Source organism: Eriocheir sinensis, unplaced genomic scaffold (assembly GCF_024679095.1).
Source record: "Eriocheir sinensis breed Jianghai 21 unplaced genomic scaffold, ASM2467909v1 Scaffold230, whole genome shotgun sequence".
Lineage (NCBI taxonomy): Eukaryota > Metazoa > Arthropoda > Malacostraca > Decapoda > Varunidae > Eriocheir > Eriocheir sinensis.
The window spans coordinates 365109-391710 of NW_026111533.1; the positions used below are offsets into that span (position 1 = coordinate 365109).

Sequence of the window (26602 nt, forward strand, 5' to 3'; positions counted from 1 at the left end):
CCTCGGTCTATCCTTAACTCAAAATCTCAACTGGAAACTTCATAATTATCTCATCTCTTACTAAATCAGCTTCCTCGAGGCTGGGCGTTCTGTACCGTCTCCGCCAGTTCTTCTCCCCTGCACAGTTGCTGTCCATATACAGGGGCCTTGTCCACCCTCGTATGGAGTATGCATCTCATGTGTGGGGGGGCTCCACTCACACAGCTCTTCTGGACAGAGTGGAGGCAAAGGCTCTTCGTCTCATCAGCTCTCCTCCTCATACTGATAGTCTTCTACCTCTTAAATTCCGCCGCAATGTTGCCTCTCTTTCTATCTTCTATCGATATTTCCACGCTGACTGCTCTTCTGAACTTGCTAACTGCATGCCTCCCCCCCTCCCGCGGCCCCGCTGCACTCGACTTTCTACTCATGCTCATCCCTATACTGTCCAAACCCCTTATGCAAGAGTTAACCAGCATCTTCACTCTTTCATCCCTCACGCTGGTAAACTCTGGAACAATCTTCCTTCATCTGTATTTCCTCCTGCCTACGACTTGAACTCTTTCAAGAGGAGGGTATCAGGACACCTCTCCTCCCGAAACTGACTTATCTTTCGGCCACCTCTTTGGATTCTTTTTAGGAGCAGCGAGTAGCGGGCTTTTTTTTTTTTTATTAATGTTTACTTTTTTGTGCCCTTGAGCTGTCTCCTTTGCTGTAAAAAAAAAAAAAAAAAAATGCGGGGAGAGTTCTCTCGGTGCTGCTAGGAAATCGGTGGCTCAACATTTGGCCGTCGATCAAATAACCCACGAGGCTCTGGACAACGGGTTGTGCATAGCCAGGGGACAGTTGATCGAAAACAGCTTTTTACTGAAGTCTCTGGGTAGCGGTCATAAAGATGTCAAGATTATTGCCCTGTCCACTATGCTGTCTCAACGTCTCAGGAATTTAAGGATGCTCTTGGCCATGTATTGATCAATAAAAAAAACCTCCAATAAAAAAAATCTCAATTGTCCTTTTTGTTTTAATCAGTCACACTAGGATACTATCGGTTATAAATTAAAATGATAATATGTTTCTTAGGATAAAGAACACTATAGAACTAAATTATGTTTGGTTTAATCCTGTTTTTTACTTTAATCGTTGTCGTACTCTTCGCTGTACTGCACCTAACGCAAAACAGTCAACGCAGACACGGCTTTGCATTTTGGGATGGGATAAACGACGACGACGCTTTGGAACCGGACGCGGAGTGGATATAGGTTCGCGCAACCATCCAATCAATATGACTGCCGTCGGCACGACACACGCCCTCAACAACTGGGTGTACGGTCAGAAGAACTGTTCGAAGGTAGGTCAGAGTTGCGAGTTCGATCACGAATGCGACGCTATCTGTCAGACGATTTTCTCCGAAGACGAACTAGACATCACTCAATACGTGTGCAACAAATTCAGCATGCGATGCTCTCCCGTGACTGTGACTCACCGGTCGTACACCATGGCGATGCACGATCACGAGCGCCTCATCGCCTCGAGTAAGAACACAAACATGCCCGACAGTTTTTTGTGGTTCCTCAATCACAACAACGGAAAGTCGTTCATGAGAAAGCGCGCTGCATTCTACGACAAACTGAGCGTGCTACTGGGGAAGATTGACATGGTGCAGGCGGGCGGCTTGGCGTTGAAGATCCAAGAAATTAATCAACGAGCTCGCGCTCTACTGCGAGAAAGAATAGACAGACACTTGGAAAAGAACACGGAATTGACCCCCGCTGAAACGTCAAAGATAGAAGGGTGGTTCGCCAGCTTACAGCTCACAGGAGAGAGTTCTGATCTCTTTACCAAACCTCTGTCGTTCGATCATCTAAAGTTGTATGCAACTGACATCTCTCGATGTATCACAGCGAAAACAAAGATGAAGACGGCGACGACGAAGAAGATGACGACGACGACGACAACAGCGATTCTGATTTTAATCCTGACTCTGTCTCAATAGCACTTTGCAAGAGGACTCAGACCGGGTCTTCGGCGACACAACGCCGATTAAACGCATAAGACGTCATTATGGACCGACGCCTTCGTGCAACAGTAGCAGATTCGGTGATGAAAGCAGTACCATTGTCAACAGAAGCAGCAGCGGGCTCAGCAGCGATGACGACGGCAGCGGTAGCGTTAGCAGCAGCAGCACCGCTAATGTTGAAATCGATTCTTGAAATTTAAATCGATTAATTTTGAAACAAACCGTAAATTGAAAATCTGTTTTGATTCAAAAATAGACGTTTAACGATATTTCATTGATCGACGTTAATGCACTAATCAACAAGAAGTATTTCAACAACACAGAACTCGAATTACTTAAACCGATGTTAAAAAACATCGGTGAATATCCCAGTGACTTCGACACTCCGTTCGATGTCGCGTTGCAGTCTCTCATCGATATCGGAGATTTGTTTATCCAAACGTGTGTGTTAGAAATGCAAAGTAAATTGTATAAACAGGCACGGACATTCAGTTTAGATTCCAGAACGTACATTGTTGATCAGATGACTAACAATTTTAACGCTTTGGAAAATCGACTCGAGGAAATAAAAAAGAAGCAAGTCGACATAGAGAAGTTGAAAATAACACTACCACAGTCTTCAGAGAGTACTATCGATTTGACAGATTTTCGAAATCGACTCGATGAAATAAACAAAAAGCAAGACGACTTGCTGGCCGCGAACGGCATCAGGTCCCACCTGCACGTGGCGGCGAATGTGCTCTGCAACTTCCTTAAAAACGATTACGTCGAAATGTTTTTGAACTCGAGTCTCATGCAACGCGGTCTCTTCGTGTCGTTCGTTTTGAACAACATTCTCTTCAGACATATTTCTAAAGACGATAAAATTACTTCTCTAAATGACGCAGACAAGAAAAATATGTTTAACCTGATCGACTTCTGCATTGAAATTAAAAAGGCTTTTAATATGCTGGGGCACAACAAGGCGCATCGACTGTACGGAACTGTAAAACCCGAGGATTCAGCGGAACAGGCGGACTGGGCCCTCGCACAGACCGTAATTGGCGCTTACAGACAATTGAGACACGCCTCCCTCGAAAAAAAATACTCTCATCAAAAATCATTGTATCCCAAGACGAAGCCCAATCTAAAAGAGATTCGAACGATATTTCAACGAAGCCGTAGACGCGGTTCAGAATATTTATTTCTCTTTTTCTAGCAACGTTTCCTTTTACTGAGGAGTCTCGTTTCCGACAAAGTCCAGCGACATCTCAGACAAAAGCACGTATTCACCTAACACTCAGCATTGAGACAAACTCAAACATCAACACACACATACAAAATAGTTTTTTTAATTTGCTAGAACAACTCAACACTTCTTCTTCCTCATCCTCGTCCTCCTGTTCATGGTCTTCGTCGTCGACGTTTAAATTTAAAATAAAACATCTCCTTCGTTCTGACATTGCTTTTTTAAATCTAATTAACGTACATTGGAATTAAATTATTTTTCAAAATTAACTCGAATTGTCTATCTATACCTAATATTTGCTGGACGTGACAGATTTCCAATAAGTGTTTAATTGTGTTGTTGTTTGCTCACACATATTGCATATTGGTCACGGGGTCTGAAATCTGTTAGCAATGACGTTTGTTTCTTCGACAGTTTGCCCGTAGCCGATTCTGCGCCGTTCCTCTTTTGATTTGTTGCATGCTTGGATGGATATGTTGCTGACGTAATCTTTAATTGTTTTGTTTTTCGTTTCATAATCCATGTTGGTCTGCGCGAGCAAATTCACGGAATGATTGCACGCACTTTTCTCAAGACTTTAAATACCAGATCCGTTGTTGGAGCAGCTGCGCCGCGCGCTGCGTGCGTGGCTATAAGCTCTCGCCCTCTCTCCAGCTGTGGAGTGAACTCTGGTGAGCACAGTGCAAGTGACAAAGTCTTATGCAATTCGTCTTGTTACACTCATAGCCACAACTCTATTACATCTTAACTCTATTATGAATCACCTCACTCTATTCTGAATCTTGTCTTAGGTACCTGTAATGTGATTAATAAATCTATAGTGTTATTTATTTATATTTTTGGAGTGTGAATAAAAGGTTCGTTAGAAGTACATGTTTTATTTTAGACACTGACTCATAGTTTCAATTCGGCCAACACGGCTTGTAGGTCGACAATTGAAGAATATGAACGATCTGTTAGGTACACTGTGTTCTAGTGTTTTAAACAAATAAAATAAAAATAATTAAATAGGACTGACTTTCTTTTACTTAGGAATGAATTTGTTTTAATGGTTGACGATTTACATTGCAAAGGTAAACAATAAATTCAAGTCGTGGTTCCAGAGTTGTTAAACGACGTCCGTGTCGTAGGCTCGTTGAGTGACGCTCTGCCTCCGCAATTAAAATTACGAACCGCTTACAGCGTTCTCTCGCTTGCAGAGAGATACGCGGAGTGTGTGTTGTATCGAGTGGACACGCTCGCCAGCGTAATGCTATCATCCGGACTGGTCAATGTCATTTCTTTTCATAAATTCAATGCACTTGACACACAAAGCGGTTCGTATTACGTTAATTATAATTACGCATATCTTTACCAACTTTTGTCTCTGGTGCGACATAACATTGTGTCCCTGACTGTCCACTGTCTGCAACCCATGATGAAGTTAGCTCGTGTTCTACCCAGTGTCGAAAATTCTGACCTGGTCCTCTACTCGCGCACACCGGAAGCTGTAGACGCGCTGAAGATGATGTATGTGAACCACTACAAATCTTTCTTGGAAGCGGAAGTATACACAAAATTCAGAAATCTGCAATTTGACATTACTGGAGAACCTACTGCTGACGATATTAAGAAAATCGACCTCTAAACAAGAGCGATTTAGGTAAGTAAAATAATGGGGTCGAGCTTGAAGAAGCGTCACGTAGTAATTGTCTTGTTACGGTTCTTCAGTGCAGAAAAAAAAAAAATCTAAAAGAAAATAAAACTCAACAGCGGTTAAAATATTTATTACTGACACACAAGAAAGGAAGATGCGAGGACGACGCGACGCAGCAGCATTCTGAAATGCCTTTGCCGTTGTTAAACGTGTTCGCCTTGTCGCGGATGAGCGACATCAAATCGTCATTGTCGTCCTCGTCGTCCGAAGGTCGGATAAGAAAGGTTTCGTTGCTCTCGCGGTTAAGTGTCGTTCTTCTAATTTTCAGAGGATCGTTGATAAAGAGGTAGTAGGATCCACTTTCATCTTTCTGTCTCAGATCATACTCTACGACGAATCTTCCGCTCCAGGTAGACTGTGTTGTTTTCAACTCGTCTTGCTTTTTTATTTCATCGAGTCGATTTCGCAAATCTGTCAAATCGATAGTACTCTCTGAAGACTGTGGTGGTGTTATTATCAACTTCTCTATGTCGACTTGCTTCTTTTTTATTTCCTCGAGTCGATTTTCCAAAGCGTTAAAATTGTTAGTCATCTGATCAACAATGTACGTCGGCACATTCACTAGCAGCAGTCAAGTACGTCGGCACATTTTCGGCACAAAAAAAATGGCACTAGTTCAGAAATCTGCAATTTGATATTACTGGAGAACCTACTGCTGACGATATTAGGAATAGAGTAGTTAAAATTTAAAAAACAACGGAAAAAGCGTGTATATCAACGGCGGGATTGACATTTCGACCAACCTACCTAATAACTCTGAAGATAAGACACTATTGCCTTTTCTCGATGTTCGATTCAGTACTGTGATGAACAATAATTTTATATGGAGTATGTCTGGGCCAGAAATGTCTAGCGAGGTCTACGAAAATTACATGTTAGCGTTCCCCCCAAAAAACAGTGAATCAAATCAACAAAGGAGACAAAAAGAATCGGTCGGTCCTGTCTCGAAAGTTTAATACGGTTCGTGGAAATAGCAACGAATACCCCTGTGTTTAATTGCAGAGTTGGTCATCATGAACAGCGTCCGTTGAATCGTGTTGTCGAGCGCTAAGGTTTGAAAAGTGGATTTATCAACGCAGTCCCCGAATGTCGAAGCATTTGCAGAATAGATGATGTTGTAAACAATCTTAGCGAAAATGTACGCTGCGCAGTCAGACGTTATACATCGCGTGGATCAAACCTCCGGAGGAATGAACCTTGCGTTAAAATGAAAAGAATCTATGTTCTGAAATTTGTACTCGAGAGGCAGCAAACCTCCGAGGATGACCAATTTCGGCTGAAGACCATTTTTCCAGTCGAAAGAAAAAACTGTTTAGAGAAGTGAAGTATATCGTCAGACCGTTATTTCTCAAGCGTTGAATTATGTTTCCCATCTCGACAACGATGAAAAAGATTCGGTTGTTTAGTTTGATCTGGTCGAAGGACTGGCACGTTTCTAAATCTTCTTCGCTGCACTTACTCTCTTGCCATTGCATCTTCATCTTTTGCAGACAAAGTCACGCATTCACCAACGTCTCAGATTTGGTCTAGATTGCAGACAAAGTCACGCATTCACCAACGTCTCAGAATTGAATTCACCAACGTCTCCGAATTGGTCTATATTGCAGACAAAGTCACACATTCACCAATGTCTCAGAAGCGGTCTACATTGCGCATTCACCAACGTCTCAGAATTGGTCTATATTGTAGACAAAGTCACGCATTCACCAACGTCTCAGAATTGGTCTACATTACAGACAAAGTCACGCATTCACCAATGTCTCAGAATCGGTCTACATTGCAGACAAAGTCACGCATTCACCAATGAAATTTGTCGCTAAATTTGAAATATCAGACCCCAGTCTTTCTTGTATGTTGGGTCCGCTAACTGCGATACTAAAAAGAGCGTTTTGCTAATTTTAATTTCGCAGATTAAGATTTATGTTCTATATCACGATATTCAAGTAAATTTAGATTAGTTTAGAAAAAAATAAATGTATGTGATTTTGATTTTTTACGCAGTCTTCTGTTAACGTAACCTATGAAACAAAGATGACTAACCCATGAAACAAAGATGACTATGTTAAACGGATTTATATACAAATGATGAATATACAATTATTTAAAATACTGAATTTAATATATTCTACATGTTTACAGATTCCTAAACCGTGTGAATGTGCCGTCATGTGGCATATTAAGCCTTCGGCGAACGTCCAGATTCTGAACTCAATGTTTGAAGGGGTTACTATTGTAAACTCAATTATTATTTTTCAGGGGGTACTATCATAAAGTCAATGTATGGGGTTACTATTATAAATTCAATGGTGAATTGGGATAATATCATAAAATCAATTTTTGATTGTTCACTGCAGATTCTGACCAACAGATTCTGAACTCATGTTTGAAGGGGTTACTATTGTAAACTCAATTGTGATTTTTCAGGGGGTACTATCCCGTTCCGGACAATGTCAGACATTCGCTAATCTGGACCCAGTCCACATGAACAGAAATACACAACCGAGTACCTGCTCCTCCTGCTGTGTCAGGACTCCCGTGCAAATGTGGGTTTTTGACCAAGACAGTGATCCGTAAACCGATCAACAAGTCTAAAATTGAATTGAAAAAATCCATTGCGTCAAATGAAAATAATCTTTGCCAAGTTAACGCTAAAATACTTTACTATGTGACTCTAAACATCAACAACCAAGATAAGAACATTCAGGATGTATTTTACACTACCATTGCTCACTCCTGTTTGGGTTTCGGTATTTTGGTTAGACTCTTCGATATTTTTCCTGTTTTCATTAATTTGGTCTTTTAACCGGTTGATTTCGGAATCTTTGTCAATCACGGTTTTCGCAATCTTATTCAATTCTTCGTTAGAGCTTGATAACGTCAGGTTAGTTACTTGCAATGCATTTGCACGCGCGGTTTCAGCTGCTAGTATGTCCTTGGACGATTTGTTCTCTGTGGTCATATCCTCAATTTGTTTGTTCAACCGTATAATTTCGTCTTCTTGTTTTTTCAGCAATATCGATAAGTCATTACTCTTTTCATTCAGTTGGGTTTCGAGAGCAGTTTTCTCTTGCTGGAGGCGAGTGACATCTTGCTGGAGTCCATCTCTCGTTTGTGTCTCTTGTAGGAGTAGAGTTTTATTTTGAGTCAACTCTTGTTTGAATTGATCATTCTCTGTATCTAATTCGTTATTACGTTGTTGGAGTTGTTCGTATTCATTTTGCATAAGATCGATCTTGTTTTTATTTTCAGATAATTCTGCGTTCAGTTGGTCTTTCTCTTGGATTATCTTTCGTATATTTGCATTAACTTCTAAGAATTTCTTATCTACATCTTTGTATATCGTCATTATTTGTTGTACTTTGGCAGATGACTTTTCAATTTCTTTCCTTAATTCAGATTTTTCTTCTTCGTGTTTAGTTTGTTGATTTTGTAATTCATCCATGTGCTTCTTTGTAGAATCGGCTAACTCTTGACTAAATAAACTTATTTCATTAATTTTAGCGTCTAACTCACTCTGCTCTAGAGTTAAGATGTAATACATGTGGCTGAAAGTGTGGCTGTGAGGTGTAACAATTGCACATCCGAGCGGCTGTGAGGTGTAACAATTGCACATCCGAGCACCTGACCCCTGCTAGTGAATGTGTGACTTTGTTTTGACGGTCAACTGAACTCATGGATTCAGAATAGAGTTAAGATTTGATTTGAGATGATAAATTGTAACAGGAAGGCGAATTGCACATCTGAGCACTTGACTGCTTGACGCATGTGTTGTGTACAGACCCCCATGCAGATCCGGACCCCACTCTGTCTCTTTTGCTTCCCCCTCAGAGAGACTTACAAATTTTAGGTTACCGCTCAGGAGACTCTTATGAAACGAAATCGTCAGATGTTGGACCCCACTCGAGCTAGCGTTCACCTCGTGCTATCTCTTACTTGATCTCAAAATATCAAGATCCCAAAATAGAGTTAAGATGTAATACTCTTTCCTACCTCTAGAGTTAAGATGTAATAGATGTGGCTGAGAGTTAAGATGTGGCTGTGAGGTGTAACAATTACAGGAAGGCGAATTGCACATCTGAGCACTTGACTGCTTTGAACTCTTACCTACCTCGCAACCAATTTAGACTGCTGCTAGTGAATGTAACAATTGCACATCCGAGCGGCTGTGAGGTATGAGCACCTGACCCCTGCTAGTGAATGTGTGACTTTGTTTTGACGGTCAACTGAACTCATGGATTCAGAATAGAGTTAAGATTTGATTTGAGATGATAAATTGTAACAGGAAGGCGAATTGCACATCTGAGCACTTGACTGCTTGACGTGAATTTATATAAATTTATATAAATTTATATAGCGACAGTAACCAGCGCCGCTATCGTCACGCACGCAGCGGCGGCAGTAAGACGTCTTCATCATTCTTACACGGAGTGAGAAACAAAGGTCTAGAAGCGCAGAGACATCTGAGTCGCAAGCGCATAGCGTGCATACTCTGCATAGACACCCAACTGACTGTGTACAAGATCATCCACGGAGAAATACTGAGCGGCAACGCGCTGGTGCTCGCCACGATTTTTGGGACGGACGTGTACAGCCTGCTTCACTTACTCGAGAACGTCCCCAACTCCATTGGACATCACATAGCGCTCAAAAGAGAATTTGGTGACGACTACAATCAAACTCCCGGCGTAGTATTTTTAACAGTGTGTTGTGTAAAGAGAGAGAAGCACACAAAGAACACAGCAACGTCAATAAGAAGAGATATACGAGTTCGTTCATAGAAGAAGTGGAAGGTTATCGTCAAGGAGGTGTACACAAAATAGGCATTCATTTCAACCAGAAGAAAATCATAGACGCCCTCAAATCTGTCGCTCCATCCTTCACGCAGAACGAACGTCCGACTGCCAACTACAGAACATCTCTTCACGTGAACGCTCAGACTAAGGACAACCTGAAGCGTCTGTTGGTGTCGATGTTGGAGAACGCTGACGGGTTGACCGACAGCGATGTAGAGGAGATCAGGAACGCGCTCTGCTTACCTGAGTGTAAAGACATCCCCAAAGATTTAATCACCGACGCATTACCTTTCGTTTTACAGCCGAATGTCGAAAGCGTACCGTGTAAGTGTTGCACCGATTTCAAGAGTGATGTAGGTTGTTGAAAATAATAAATATGATGTAGGATATAAACATTTTATTAACCCTGATGTTCACACAATAGTATTCAGAATCCGTCTACAGCTGACACAAAGTCTCGCATTCACCACCAACTCTTGAAGGTTTAAGTCATGCAACAACAACACGTATAGTATTCAGAATACGTTGACCACTGACACAAAGTCTCATATTCACACAACATCTGCAACATTCTCTGAGACAAAGTGACAAGTCAGAAAAGTCTGAGAGAATAAGCATGCAACACTCGTATAGTATTCAGAATCAGTCTACTGCGACGTTGCCGTGCCAGGCGACGGATTCTGTAAACCACCACTTCGTGGACAGCGGTGAACGCTGGGTTGTGCTCTTTCCTGTACGACAAAGTCTCCCATTCACTTCCATTTTTAATCAACAACAACAAGGAATGGAACTGAAAACTAAAAACATTAAATGGTGTTGTTTATTGTTTCATTTCATTAGGACAGGAATACAATTGTCGAGGTATGGTACAACTCGATCCGGGTGTGATGATGGCGTGTGTTGGTTGGAGGTGTTGGCTGGAGTGTAGGTAATGCGACTTGATATGGTGATGATGGGAGCTTCACTCATCTGCCAGTTCAAATAATTCATCAATGCCATATCCATATTTTCGATTCTACTGGCGATGCTAGAAATGGTGTCCATAGTGGCATTTTGAGCCTGTGTTAGATCCAACATTTGTTTTTTCATATTTATTTGAGTCGCCATCAATTTTTCGATGCACTCAGAGAGTCTCTTAACCTCGTCTGTAAGTTTCAAGATTCGATAGTTGTCGTTGTTCATCTCTCGAAAACCGATTTGTTAACAGCGTCGAAAAGTAACAAGACTCGATAGTCGCTAAGATGGAGATGCAATGGCAAGAGAGTAAGTGCAGCGAAGAAGATTTAGAAACGTGCCAGTCCTTCGACCAGATCAAACTAAACAACCGAATATTTTTCATCGTTGTCGAGATGGGAAACATAATTCAACGCTTGAGAAATAACGGTCTGACGATATACTTCACTTCTCTAAACAGTTTTTCTTTCGACTGGAAAAATGGTCTTCAGCCGAAATTGGTCATCCTCGGAGGTTTGCTGCCTCTCGAGTACAAATTTCAGAACATAGATTCTTTTCATTTTAACGCAAGGTTCATTCCTCCGGAGGTTCGATCCACGCGATGTATAACGTCTGACTGCCCAGCGTACATTTTCGCTAAGATTGTTTACAACATCATCTATTCTGCAAATTCTTCGACATTCGGGGACTGCGTTGATAAATCCACTTTTCAAACCTTAGCGCTCGACAACACGATTCAACGGACGCTGTTCATGATGACCAACTCTGCAATTAAACACAGGCGATCTGCATTCGATTCAGATGAAACCAAAATTAACATTATAAGATCATACAACGTGCTGAAGCAAATATACGATTCTTTGGTAGAAAAAGATAGGTTGAGTCGATATTACAACCTGAAAATAAAATATAACACTATAAAAATTAAAGAACTTCTCAACGCCATTAATCCTCATCTTAACAACAACAACAGAATTAAGAAACACTTGTTGGACAAATACAAAATTTCCAATCAGAATTGGTTAATGTTTTTGAGAACAAACAGAGGGGACGGTAACGGAGATTACGAGATGTCAGATGCAAATGACACGTCTACAGAAGCCGTTCAGAAATTGATCGCATTATTCCAATCTATATTTCCTAACACGGGTAATGTTGACGAACCCGCCGCCGATCAATTATTGAATCTGCAAGTAGTCGCGTCCGATTTAGAATCTGTCGTTACAGCGTTTGAATTGAATGCCGATGCCTCGTACACCTGAATCCTCACGTGTTCGAGATGCACTTCATCAACTGGAAGAAAATTCCAATCTTCACGTGTCTACACAACATGGTGTCGTTTCGCAGCACTTTCAAGAAATTAAATCGGAGAACAAATTTATGTCCCGTCGGGTTGCTTCCAAGTGTTCATCGCAACGCCAAATTGAAATTCCTGAAACATCCTGAACTGATATTTAGTAATGCTCTCAGAATGTTGTTCGAATGTCGCTTCATGAATGGTATTCTATTCAGAATATGTTAAGACTAACTCTGAGACTTTGGTTTGTTGAAGAGTCTCTGTAGGAGTTCTGATCAGAGCCGACGCACCTGCATCCCAAATGGCGTCTGACCGATGAAGCCAAACGACGTCTCACCGATTTCAACTTCTTACGACAGTTTCCTGTCCTCAACATTCTCAATGCGTACGTTATCGATTTGAAACGATTGTCGATGATATCTTGTACGTTGGCATAGACTTCTTCGTCGGTGTGGAATGTGATGACGGCGGTTGTTGCTTGCCCCGGGGAAGAACATATTTTTTTGGGGGGGGGTTCGGGCAGCTCGGCGTCATCGCGTTCTTCTCTTGTTCGTTTAGGTCGTTCTGATGACGTGCTTTGATCGTCGACCTTTTCTACTTCTTCTTTCTCCTCCTCGAAAATGTGATCGAGAGTCGGAAACATGACCAGAGGCTACAACGGCAGAGAAATTCCTATAACGAATATTTCATTTAGTATGTTGTCGAGACAGTGGTTGAAGTTCACCACGGCGCGTTCAAAGTTATTAACGACGACATACACGGAACAAGATGAGTTAAGAAGAGGTTCTAGTTCTTCTTCTTCGAGGTTTTTGTTATTGACAATCAGATTTATACTGTAATCGAGCATGCTGTGCAAGCTCCTGAGCGGGGTTTGATAATCGTAACCGAAAGGTGCGATTAATCGGTCTATTATAGGGGGTGTTAATGACACACAATAAACAACGAGCGAAAAGCTGTGACGTAAGCTATCAATCGGCGTCGTTATCGACACATGCCAAAACATGGGCGTTATCTTAATCACACAGGAAGCAACGTGCGAGTATGCTATAGGGAAAGCTTTACCTTTTCCGAGACACATCAAGAAATTGTTTTTGTTCCCAAAACACTCGTTGCCGAAGGACAACAATGCACTTGTTGCCGAATGAGTGCACCGTGTAATGAAATAAAAAAATTAAGAAAGCAAAATGGTTTTTATTCACACCCAATCTGTAAAACTACACGTCAAGAACTTTTACCTGACAATGCATTACATACAACCACCGGAAGAGGGTGAGGACGACGAAGACGAAAGTTAAAACAGCAAAAGAGTGTAAATTGTTTCGCACTGCTGCAACCTTACACTCAATATAATGTCTCTTGCTGAACAATAAAACTTTTCAACTCCTTTAATTTTTAATTGTTCTTGAGGACGGTACGTGTGTTCTTTATCAAGATTACGTTCTTTATCAGCTTGCCCTTACACAATATGTGTTCTTTATCAACTTGCTGATGGTGCACAATATGTGTTCGTTCTTTATCAGATGAAACTTGCAGCCTTACACTATTACACGTCTCTTGTTGAACAATAAAACTTTTCAAAGCTTCAATTCATATATTTTGTAATTGCTTGGATACAGTTCTCTTAACCTAACCTAATGAGTCTTTACTAGATAATAAGCATCTTTTTCCCAAGCTAACATCTGCAACGTACTCGGTCTAGACTTCACAATGCAACTCTCTAATTTTCTTGCATTTAAATAAAAAAATCCAGTTGTTGATTATTGAATTCGGCTTCGTAAACTCTTTAACTTGATTAAGGATTGTTAAGCAATGCAACTGCATCGACAAAGTCTCACATTCACCAAAGTTGTGTCATGTGAGTCGACGTTTCAATCGCTACACTCCGCTGTTAGGTAGGCAAGAGTTCAACTTAATACCAAAGTCTAGACCGAGTACGTTGCAGATGTTACAGTTGTGTTAGAGTTGAATAGAGAGTTGAGATGTAATGTAGTTAACTCAGAATCTTATCTGACACTGACAGACACCACGAGTCTGTTCGCACAGATTAAACAGATTCTGAATAGTGTTGATTGTACTAGACTTCTTAACTCACCTTATCTTAACTCACCACCAAAGTCTAGACCGAGTACGTTGTAGATGTTACAGTTGTGTTAATGTGTGACTTTGAGTCGGCGTTAGACGGATTGTGAACTCTTGCCTACGAGTCTTACTTTTTACTTTGTCTACGTAATTGTATCCAACGTGCAACGTACTCCGAGGTGACCCATCACACTGTCGACCATAATTTTGGTTATTTCTTGAGAAAGGTTTGCAATGATATCCAATTCCTTTCCGCTCACCATTATCATTAAACGACATAGTAGACATTTCATAATCTTCTCGAAATCGTTTTTGAGAAAAGACATGATATCAGAAATCGGAATATCCTTCGGTCCTTGACCGTTAGGAGGGTCGACCGCTGCTGCTGCTGCTGCTGCTGCTTCGCCGCTGTTCGTTTTCCTCTCGCTGTTAAACAAATTCTGAGCGTTGGTCACACGACGAGAGAAACTTTCCTGCGAACCGAAATTCGTCATGAACGCCTTCAGAATGTTAGTCTTAGCAGCGTTCGGATGTCGGAAAGACTTTTCCTTTACGACGTCGTCATCTTCCTCGTCCAACTCAAATGCATTGTCATTGGGAATAAAAACAATTGGGTGTGAGTAGTGTATGTAATGCATTGTCAGGTAAAAGTTCTTGACGTGTAGTTTTACAGATTGGGTGTGAATAAAAAACATTTTTCTTTCTTAATTTTTTTATTTCATTACACGGTGCACTCATTCGGCAACAAGTGCATTGTTGTCCTTCGGCAACGAGTGTTTTGGGAACAAAAACAATTTCTTGATGTGTCTCGGAAAAGGTAAAGCTTTCCCACCTCCCGCACCAATGTACGCTTTTGGCCAAGATATCAACCGATTATGAACTATTACATGTGAGACTTTGTCGAATAACGCTACCGATTCTGAACTTAAAATCAGACGACCTGTACGAGAAGGTCTCACATTTACCCCAAAAAATTCTGATCAACAGATTCTGAACTCAATGTTTGAAAGGGTTACTTTTGTAAAGTCAATTTTGAGTTTTCAGGGGGGCACTACAACCGATCATGAACTTTACACGTTGTGAGACTTTGTCGAATAACGCTACCGATTCTGAACTCAATGTTTGAAGGGGTTACTATTGTAAAGTCAATTGTGAGTGTTATGTCCATCACAATAGTGGGTACCGACTGGACCATTTCGGGTTTCGCCTGCTTGTTGCGTTGCGTCCTGTTTGTTTTCTTGGACGGTTGTTGTTCCTTTTGCTGTGTCAACCCTGTTTCAACTTTGCTAGCAGAGTCTTCCTGAGTCTCAAATACCATGTTTGTCTTTTGTTGTTATTCTTCTTGGTGGTCGTTTAATGATAGTGGTGAGCGGAAAGGAATTGGATATCATTGCAAACCTTTCTAAAGAAATAACCAGAATTATGGTCGACAGTGTGTACGTGGCTGCCAATCCTAAGAAGAACATCGTCAATGTGAGCGTGAAAGTATCACTCGAGAGCAATACCTCCAAAGTTGTCATCGTCACGTTTGACTTTGTCATGTGAGTCGACGTTCCAATCTCTACATTCCGCTGATAGGTAGGCAAGAGTTCAACTTACATACCAAAGGTTGCAGATGTTACAGTTGGTTAATATGTGACTGCGTCGGCGTTAGACGGATTGTGAATCGTTTAATTGTTTAACATGGGCGGTCAAATCAAATATAGTATCGTCGTTGACATCCGAGACGATGTTTCGCAATCATTCGTTTGTGACATATTAATTTACTCAAGAGATATCTATCTTTCTTATTTCACTTGACAAACCTTCTTATTTCACTTGTGTGTATGTGACAAACTACTGGTGGTGATCTTCCCTTTTCTGATCGAGATCGAACTGATCGACATCGAACTGTTCGGGATCGAACTCGTCCTCGTTCAAATTATATTTTTCTGTCAGCACTAAAAAACACATTTTCAGTTTCGTTAATAAGAATGTTGTCATTTCTTCGAATGTGTTCCGCTGTGACATACTGCCATCCAACAGAGTACTCCCTGTGTTAGGCAAGAACGGAATACAGGAAGTTTTGTTCGGATGTGACTGTATTGGGATGTAAGGGGGTAAAACACAAATTTGTGAATCAAGGGACGATCAAACACCCATGTAATCAAATTGTCTTTATTTTGTAGCACCATTTACCGTCCCCTCTGTTTGTTCTAAAAAACATTAACCAATTCTGATTGGAAATTTTGTATTTGTCCAACAAGTGTTTCTTAATTCTGTTGTTGTTGAGGATTAATGGTGTTGAGAAGTTGTATAATTTTTATATTGTTATATTTTATTTTCAGGTTGTAATATCGACTCAACCTATCTTGTTCTACCAAAGAATCGTATATTTGCTTCAGCACGTTGTATGATCATATAATGTTAATTTTGCTTTCATCTGAATCGAATGCAGACTGCAGCGACGACCCGATGTTTGTTTTCGCGTGTCGTGATGTCCAGAGGGTTGCTATAATCCGAACTCAATTTAGAATCGATAGTCTTGGCTATCTCGCTGCTTTCAAAAACTTTATTGGACCTGTCGTAATCGTCGTTGTTGTTGTTGTTGTCGTCGTCTACAAACGCAAACGCATCGAGAGTCTTCTCGACCAACTCTTTTTGACTTTCGAGAACGAGCAGGATACTATTGTAAACTCAAATAGAGAGTTAAGATGTGCAGTCTTCTGATTCTGAAAACCTTAGGGTGTCGGTGTCAAAGAACTCTACGTGTCAAGATCTCTGTCCAATTCTGCGTGATTCTGAATACAAATCTTACTTTGTCTCAGAGTTGGATCAAATGCGTTGCAGATGTTGCTAGTTGTGTGAATGCGAGACTTTATGTCAGCAGTAGACTGATTATGAATACTATACGAGTGTTGCATGCCTATTCTCTCAGACTTTTCTGACTTGTCACTTTTGTAACGGGCTTGTCGGGGGGCGTTTAAAGGGTGTTGATTAAGACTTCAGCTTCCTTAAGGCGAATTATATTCGTAGCCTTTATGTACAAGAAGCGACGGAGCGAGAGCGACTGTCGTTGTGTGTCAGTCGGACTCTCGTGAAGGAGTGGCGAGTTACAGGTTGGAAAATAATGGTTACAATTGGTCACGTATGTCAAGGTGACCTCCACGCACCATCGGAGTGCTAAGTATACAAAACTGAGACGGTAAACACTGACGGACGACATTCCTATAAGGTGGCGTGATCTATCTGTCGTGGGGTTTTTCCATTGACAATTGTATGCCTAATTCGTGGTGATATTAATAATAATAATACATTGATATCCTACTATAACACTGCTCGGTCACCTACCAGTGATCGCGACCTCGCGATATATAAAAATCGAAATAGCAGTCTAGGTACCAGGAACATACATAGTGGGAGTTTGTCAAGCAGACTGCCTATGATACAATTATATTAAAACACTGGCTATGTAAGAACAGATGTGGAATTATAATATAAATAGGTATATGGAAACCACAACGTGTGTGACATGAAACATAAGAAACCTCTCAAAAGATAAATATAAGGACACATGTATAAGAAACTATCAACTGGCATAGTTACAGACAATGAAACGTTGATCTAGCTCCTAAAAAAAAAATACAGTAGTGAAACACATTACAATGTTAAGTATAGGAGCAGCCAGGTTTCTGTCCCCTGACTTGTCTGAGAAAAGGAAAAACTACCTTGCCAGTGGCCTCCCTGCATCCAGTCGCCGTGTCTGCACAACCAAATAATCGTGCAGGACAGAGTTTCTCCTAATAAGGTAGCACATGACGACGAGACTGACGAACATCAGAAACATTGGTACAAAAAATCCAGGGTACAGGTAGGGGAGATGCAAATAATCAGGCAGCGTTTCCTCCAGGGTTTCCGCAAACTCTGTTTTGTTCGCGAAAGACAATGAATCAAGGGAATTAGTCACATACGAGATGCTGGAGAAATGAATGTCATCGAGAGACCGTAGAGGAAACACTCGATGGGAAATATTGGCCGTGAAAACCAGACGAATCCGGGACGGGTACGTTGTTATGTTAGTGGAGCGGATATAGCATGCTTCCGCTATGGCATAGTGACCAGTAACCCGTTGATAAGTGGTACCCTCCGGGCAGATGACCGATACATAGAAGGACTGAGGGAAATAAAAATAATGCAGACCCTGAAAGTTCTTATGGAAAACAGGCGTTGGTGTTAGCTGCTTGTAAGGGCACAGGGAAAGAGCGTCAGACGCGTTCACGCGGGTGAGGGCGATCTCGCATACCCCTCCCCGAACTGGAAGGAAGGCAAAGAGAGACGCAGAGCAATAGAATCGCCCGAAGACCGTCTCCTTGCAATACTGCAAGAGTGAGTAGCTACCCGTTGAATACAGAGCGAAATCCTTCGCGATTAGAACAAGAGACGGGGACGTGTCCAGGGCCAACACACTGTCCTTTGCCGAAAAAGGGAACGGGACAATTTCGTGTGCCTCAAACACGTCCGCCGTCTGAAACGGAACATGAATGATTATGGCATCAGGGGTGAGGCTGGACTCAATCAAGGGGTAAAAATATTGACTCATGTCCGGGGTGAATAAAGGTGTTAGGCTATAATTTTGATACCCGATCTGGACAGTCGTTCTCAAATCGTGTAGAGGGAACAAGGCAGGTGTGACTCTACCGTGCGCTGCGTCAACCATGTTGCTAATAACCTGCTGATTAGCCGTTGCGACGGAGGTAATGACGTTTTCCAATACATGCAAGGCCTGATCTAGGAGGAGAAACTGATTCACCTGGTCGATCTGTTTGACAACTATGTTGATAACCTCTACCATCTTATTTGTCTGCTCTAGCAGTTCCTCAATGTTAGTATGCAATTGCGCAAGTTTTCTACAATTGGCGTTGATCACCCTGCGATTTCGAGCAGCAAAGGAAAGTACATGAGCGTAGTGGTCCCGCAAATCGCGAACGTCCTCGTCGGTAGCCGTACCGAAAAGGAACTTTGAGGCGGACCCAACGATGTTGAGCAACCCCCTCTTTACCCGAGAGTGAACTGAGTGAAAACTATAATCCATGTTTACCTCATCAACTTTTCCCCGTAAGAACAGAATCCTATCCTCCAGTAGTTGAAAAAGAGTCAGAGAGTTGGTACTAGAAGGAGCCTTTGATTCCCTAGTCTTGGTAGCCCGGATGGCGTCTGCCATGCCGAGTAGTTTTTCTGAGACTATCCTGATTATGTCCGTGCTGTTGGTCAAGGAAGTATATGGATATTTTACGAGGAGCACATCTTCTATGAGGAAGACCTCTCCTATGTGTGCCGTGAGGGCACCAGGCTTCAGGTGGATGGGTGTTGTTGCAAGCAGGGAGCCGAGGGACAACAAGATGGTCAGAAAACGCAACATCATGATCTGAAAGTGGGGAATGAAGTATTTAAACCCGTGGTCTCAAGTTATAGCTATGGGTGTTGGGATTATCTTGTTGAACATTTGACTCTGAGGGGGAAGTACCAATATCAAGGTCCAAAGGTGAGGGAATTACTTTCAGACGATCACTGTGAACTTCTAGACTGACTCCACTATTCGACTCGAGCACCTCGAACCGATTTCCCCTGACATTCCGAACAACTCGGTAAGGACCCACAAATTTAGCCCCCAGTTTCGAACTCCTTTCCGCTTGCTTAATCATGACTGTGTCACCCTCTTTGAAATTCACCGGGACGGCCTGTTTGTGTTGTTTTGACATCATTTCAACCTTCGTAGCTTTTAACGTACACCTAACTTCTGAGTGTATCTTGGAAAACATATGCATCTGCTGTTGTGCGTACCTATCAATGTTGTAGAGAGGTTGCTGTGGGGTTGTTAGGAAGTCGTACGGAAGACGTTTCTCACCCCATACAAGATGTAGTAGGGAGACTTCCCCGTAGAGTCGTTTACCGACGTATTTATGGAAGCGGCTATATGCGATAGCCAATCCTCCCAATTATCGTGGAGATCGTTCACGATAGGCCTGAGGACCTGTAAGATTTTCCTATTAGCCCTCTCCGCCAACCCATTAGCAGCTGGGTGGTAAGCTGTGATGAAGGATTGCGTGATATTAAACTGAGCGCATATTTCGCTCAATACTGAGTTCCTAAACTCGGTGCCATTGTCACTCAAAAGAATTCGAGGAGACGAATGTGGACACAACACGTGAGTCACGAGGGCATGGGCCACGCGTGTGGCTGTCTTGTCCTTGAGAGGCGCTAGAACTAGAAACCTAGAGAACTGGTCGACGCACACCAATAAGTAGCGCGAGCCATGTTGGCTCTGGGGGAGCAGTAGTAAGTCTATATTAACAACATCCCATGGCGCCTCTGGTACTGGGTATTGCAACATAGGTGCTGGCCCTTTGACGGACCCCTTGTGCTTAGCACAAACGACGCAATGTGCGACATGTTTTTCTACATCAACCCGTAATGTGGGCCAGTAGAATTTTCGTCTGGTGACAGATAGCGTCTTGTCTCTTCCTGGGTGACCCGCAATGGGTGTGTTATGGACCAGCTTAAGCGTCACGGGGACGTATATGTCTGGGATGACCAGTTGGTCTATAGGTACCGGTTTGGTTGGCCATGACCTACAAAGGAGGTTGTCCTCTGATAGGAAGAATTGTGAAAAGGGAACTGGCAATTCAGGAAGGTTTGATTCGTCTCCCGACTCGAGGGCGTAAATTAACCTCTTCCACACAGGGTGGTCACGCTGAGCAGTGTGTAGCTCAGGTGAAGTGAAGTTGTGGAGGACCTCTGGGGTGGTAATCGCGCCTATCGGAACATTCCGAGATAAGGCATCTGCGATCACATTTGTTTTCCCGGTGATGTATTTTATCTCCGGATTGTATGCTTGGATCGTTAAGAACCATCTTGCCAGACGACCGTGTAGGTTTTTTCCCTTGAAAAGATCAGTTAAGGCCGCGTGGTCCGTAAACACCACAATTTTGTACCCCATCACAATGTCACGAAAATGCTTCAGAGCCCACACAATGGCAAGAGCCTCTAGGTGGGTAACAGAATAGTTCTTTTCCGGAGCTGTAAGTACTCGACTGGCGAACGCTATCACATGCTTTTTGCCGGACATATCTGTTTGCATCAGCGCGGCTCCTACTCCACTAGCCGAAGCGTCGGTACAAAGCTGAAAGGGGTCCTTGAAATCCGGAAAGACAAGGACCGGAGCCCGTGTAAGCGCTTTCTTTAAATCCTCAAAACTCGTTTGTTGAGCTGGGAGCCACTGAAATGGTACGTCTTTCTTTAAAAGATGGGTTAGGGGACTCGCGCGAGCTGCGAAGTCCTTAATGAAAGGCCTGTAATAACCTGCGACACCCAAGAAAGACCGTACCTTGTCCGCAGATGTTGGCTGAGGAACTCGGCAATAGCCTTTATTTTGTCGTCCACTGTATGGATGCCGAATTCGTCCACGACATGCCCCAAGAACTTGATCCGAGGCTTTAAAAATTCACATTTGGTGATTTTGAGCTTTAATCCGACCTCTTGAAGTCTGTGTAGGACAGCTTTTAGTGTTTCCATGTGTGCATGCACGTCCTTACTTGCTATGATGATGTCGTCTAAATACACATAGACAGAGTTGCCCAGCAAGTCACCAAAAATACTGTTCATTGTCCTTTGGAAAGTCAAGGGAGCTCCTTTGAGCCCGAACGGCATCCTCGTCCACTCATAGTGGCCATGAGGCGTGCTGAAAGCCGTTATTTCACGTGACTCGGGGGCCATGGGCAGTTGCCAGTAGCCACTGACCAGATCAAGACTCGTAAAGACTTTATTTCCTCTACCGAGACACATCAGAAGATCTCTAAGAACGGGAAGCGGAAAATGATCATCCACGGTCGCGGTGTTCACACGCCGGAAATCAATCACAGGACGATAAGAACCGTCTTTCTTTGGAACCAGGAACAAGGGCGAATTCCACGGGGAATTCTTTGATGACACTTTGTTCTAACATTTCAGAGATAAGTTGTTGCACCACCTCCCTCTGACTGTGGGGGAGCTTGTACGCATTGATATATACAGGATTTGTATTGGGTTTTAACTTAATGTGGTGTTCAGCACACTGCGTAACTCCAAGCGGCTCGCCTGGTAGAGCAAGCGCCCCTAGATAATGCTCCAGAAGCTGGACTAAGGTTGGCTTAATTTCGGAATAGTGTGCAACTTTTAGGAACGCCTCTAAATGAGCTGTGTCTTGTTCGGGAGAAGCCTGACACGCCGAGGATATGCCTGAAACTTGGGCTGAAGGGTATTCAGCTGGTTCCGGGGCGACATTTCTCCCATACACTAGACACTGGCATAATCGAACACCGTGTTTTAAGGATACAGGGGATCCAGACGTGTTTATTACCAATGCCTCTGCAAAACCTCCCTCCTTGACTGTTGCAAGAGTTACCTCCACCGTCACGCGGTGTACGTGAGGAACTCCGTCGATACACATCACTGCCCGCCGGAGGGGCGTTAGGCAAACGGATTTTAACAAGTTTTGCAGCACGATCCGGAACTATATGAGGACCTTCTACGACTGCCGTTACTGTCCGCCACAAGTCTGCAATGGTTTCGTGTGGTTTGACCGTAAGAGGGGACACTTGGGCGGTGGCAGCCCCTGAGTCTGTGGGGGGTTGGTCATTTTCCACCTCTGAGGGTGAGATTACAGTTGACAGAGGCGATGGATTGACCATCCCCTGTATGCGTCGGCCTTGATACACGATCGCGTTGCTTACAGGGTTTATGGCGATGTGCAGGTCTTTCATGGCGTTCAATCCTAAGATCCCATCCACAGGTAAAGCAAACCTGCTAGAGACATAAAAGAAATCTCGAAAGGGACATACTTTTTCATGTAAGCTGACTGTTAGCGGTACTCGCCCAAGGATTCCCAAAGTGGTGCCCGTCACGCCTATCACATTCAGGTCGTTCTCTTGGAGCGGCCAATTTTCCCCACTCGCTTGTCGTGTCAGTGACCTTTTAAGCGGAGTCGGATATGACATTGACTGTGGCACCTGTGTCAACCGCTAAGGTGAGTGAAGTGTTGCCCACCTTGCAAGGGAGGGCAATTATGCTTGTCCGTCCCAAGGCGGCAATGACGGAGTCAAGGTGCTCCCAATTAGTATTTTCCTTAAGGGACACTTGGATGTACGCCTCGGGGCTGTCACGAAGTCATGTCTTTTTATTCTGAGAAGAGGAGTGTGGTTTACTGTCCGCTGAGGACTTGTACTTCTGTTCCTCCTTGGCCTTTTGTATTGCAGAACAACTGTCTGAATCATGAAAACAATTCCCGTGGATATGGCAAAAGGCAGCCTTCCGCTGATGGTTTGGCCTAGGGTTCCTGTGTGATGAATGATGCCCGCCCCTGTAACCTCCTGACCTCCTATCTGAGCCCTGTCTTGAATGTGTTGATTCCCTACGTTTCGCGAAACAAGAATGTTCAGAATGTCCTGATTGCTTGCAAAAACTACAGGTGAGAGAGACCTTACTTTGAGCCTGTAATACTGCGGCTGGTGCGAGGGGATGCTGGTGAGGGTGTCCTTGAACCTTGAGTGGGTTGTAAGTATGCAGACGAACCCGGGGGTGAACGAATTCTGCGGCCTGTAATTGATAAATAATGAGTGCCTGAACAGAAGATTACCTTAGTAAATTCACCGGTTGTGGTATCGTGTTCCAGTCCCTCTTCACTTGAAGGACGAGCCAACTGTTTAAAGGTGTCGCCGAGTTTAGCGAGAGTGTCTTTGTTCATACTATGGTGTAAATCATTTACAAAATAGGAGCATATGTTGATAGCTGTAAATATGAACCAATAAACGGAACGTGTAGGAATGAATAGTTTGCATTGAAAACCCTAAAAAGGCAAGAAAGAATGGCTAGCAAGGTGCCTGTATAGACGTAATAGAAGTTAAGGTTATAATGGAATGCCCTAATGATATGGGTATAATGAAAGAATAATTATATAAACAAAGTGGTATGTTAAGTGAGTATACCATTGAAGCTCACGTTTTCTCTCGAGCGGTGAAAAGAAAACGGAGGCAGGGCACACTGATGAAGATTAACTATGATAAGGGAACTCACACTATACTCAATAGACTCGCTAGCAAACTATAAGAAAGAATCAATACCGTATAGGAATGAACGTTACTCTCACAATTATGACTGAAGAACAGTGTTAGGAACACAGAAATAAAAAAAAATCGTGCCTCTGCACGGATAATAATGAAAATGAGCCGAGTCGCCAAATTGGGACAAGAATGGAATATCCACAAATACCAAGATTAATCAGCTGATGTAGTGGAGAGGGCGACGGCTTGTGATGCCCTGGGTGACGTGCAGTCGTTGTAGGCGCGTCAGGAAACCTCGGCCGCGGCCACAGCGGCGGTGAGAGGTGAGGGATGGGCTGATATCGGAGGACTCGCAATGGCGGTTGAAAAACTGCTGACCCAGCAAAATGAGCGGCCGCGGTGCGCGGCTGGGAGCTGGTACACTGCCGCCAGACGTATGATGGCCGCGTCGTCCTTGTTATAGTAAGAGATGGGCGGCTGTGGCAGAGAAGACGACTTGGGTGTGTAACCTCTTGAGAAGACGCCTTGCAAGAAACGGTAGTGGGAACAGCTTGCAGTCACCGGGAGATGGCCCGCGGTACCCTTGCTGACTGTTTGCCGGAAGAGGTTTGGGCCGATGCTCCCGGCAGCGGCGGTGGTGCCGCCAGCTGTGCAGCGAGGGGCATGCGGGGTGTCCCAAGGTCAGCGGGGCGTGCCTCCTCCTTGCTGGTGTGAATACTTCCGCCGTATCGTGGAGTGGCTTGCAGTGTTCGTAGCAGTGCTGGCTTGAAGCGGGGGAGCGGCTTGTAGATTGTGGCCCTCGCGTTCGGCTGCGTAGGCCGGAGGGTGTGCTCGGGGCTTGTAGGCTTGACGCCTATAGAGTTGCTTGTAGCTGGTGTGCTCGAGGCTTGTAGGCTGGACGCCTGTAGAGTTGCTTGTAGCTGGTGTGCTCGAGGCTTGTAGGCTGGACGCCTGTAGAGTTGCTTGTAGCTGGTGTGCTCGAGGCTTGTAGACTGGACGCCTGTAGAGTTGCTTGTAGCTGGTGTGCTCGAGGCTTGTAGGCTTGACGCCTGTAGAGTTGCTTGTAGCTGGTGTGCTCGAGGCTTGTAGGCTGGACGCCTGTAGAGTTGCTTGTAGCTGGTGTGCTCGAGGCTTGTAGACTGGACGCCTGTAGAGTTGCTTGTAGCTGGTGTGCTCGAGGCTTGTAGGCTGGACGCCTGTAGAGTTGCCCGTAGCCTGTAGGCTTGTAGCTGGCGCCTTGTGAGTTGCACGTAGGTGGCGACTTGTGAGATGCTTGTAGCTGGCGCCTTGTGAGTTGCACGTAGGTGGCGACTTGTGAGATGCTTGTAGCTGGCGCCTTGTGCGTTGCCGCGGACGGCAGGTGCGGTGCCGCGGACGGCAGGTGCGTTGACTCCTTCTTCCCTGGTACGCCTGTCCCCGGAGTTTGGCGGTGAGTTCTCGTGGCTTGGAGGAGAACAAGGTAGCGAAGGCACAGGCGCGGGGTGACCGCTGCCAACCAAATGTAACGGGCTTGTCGGGGGGCGTTTAAAGGGTGTTGATTAAGACTTCAGCTTCCTTAAGGCGAATTATATTCGTAGCCTTTATGTACAAGAAGCGACGGAGCGAGAGCGACTGTCGTTGTGTGTCAGTCGGACTCTCGTGAAGGAGTGGCGAGTTACAGGTTGGAAAATAATGGTTACAATTGGTCACGTATGTCAAGGTGACCTCCACGCACCATCGGAGTGCTAAGTATACAAAACTGAGACGGTGAACACTGACGGACGACATTCCTATAAGGTGGCGTGATCTATCTGTCGTGGGGTTTTTCCATTGACAATTGTATGCCTAATTCGTGGTGATATTAATAATAATAATACATTGATATCCTACTATAACACTTTGTCTCAGAGAATTCTGAAGGATTACGAGAACACTTTGTTTCAAAAGAATGTATCAGTAAAGTGCTTCATACCCAACGGAAATTACAACAGCCTGTTCGACGCTGTGAAGACCAAACAAATAGATATCATCATTCCCAAGCGATCTGAGGAACACACTCGATTGGAAACGCACTGCGTGTTAAAATCTGATCCGTCGCACTACGTGCGCATTCACGAATCGGGTCGTTTCCTCAGCGTCTATTTGAGGAATTGGAAAACAGACGATGATCCCGTTCTACGTCACCTAGAGGCATCTCCAAATTGTCGTCGCGCGTCTTCGTGGGTGTCATCAGTGTCTGAGCACGACTTAGAAGATGCAATCAACCAGTACATGAATTGTGATTTCGTCACGGAGATCTATCAGAACGGCGATGCAAGGTTCGACGATATTCGAGCGGCTGTTAAACATCATTTCCTCACCGAGAAGAGATGCTTTGCTAGCATGCAAGAAGCGAAAGCTGTTCTATACACGACGGTGACAGAGAGTAACAAGGTAGTCGCTCCCCGAATAAAAATAAAGAAAAAAATGAATCTGATGTCAGAGGTGGCCGTGTCCATCTTGTGTGC

At 43.7% G+C, this 26602-nt stretch overlaps 1 protein-coding gene across 3 annotated transcripts in view; it reads right to left on the minus strand.

The window, feature by feature from the left end:
* Nucleotides 1–16983: 16983 nt before the first annotated feature.
* LOC126991033 (uncharacterized) overlaps nucleotides 16984–26602 on the minus strand; it is a 48022-nt gene continuing 38403 nt past the window's right edge. Inside the window, exons 1-3 of one of the 3 annotated variants that reach the window (XM_050849721.1) lie at nucleotides 24325–24618; nucleotides 23541–23652; nucleotides 16984–19447 (exon numbers count right to left, since the gene is read on the minus strand). In XM_050849721.1, coding sequence (XP_050705678.1) covers nucleotides 17747–19444 — 1698 coding nt within the window. In that variant the 5' untranslated portion in view covers nucleotides 19445–19447; nucleotides 23541–23652; nucleotides 24325–24618 and the 3' untranslated portion in view covers nucleotides 16984–17746. Of the gene's footprint in view, nucleotides 19448–23540; nucleotides 24088–24324; nucleotides 24619–26602 lie in introns of those variants that run through there. The other 2 variants (XM_050849722.1, XM_050849723.1) reach the window with 2 other exon arrangements.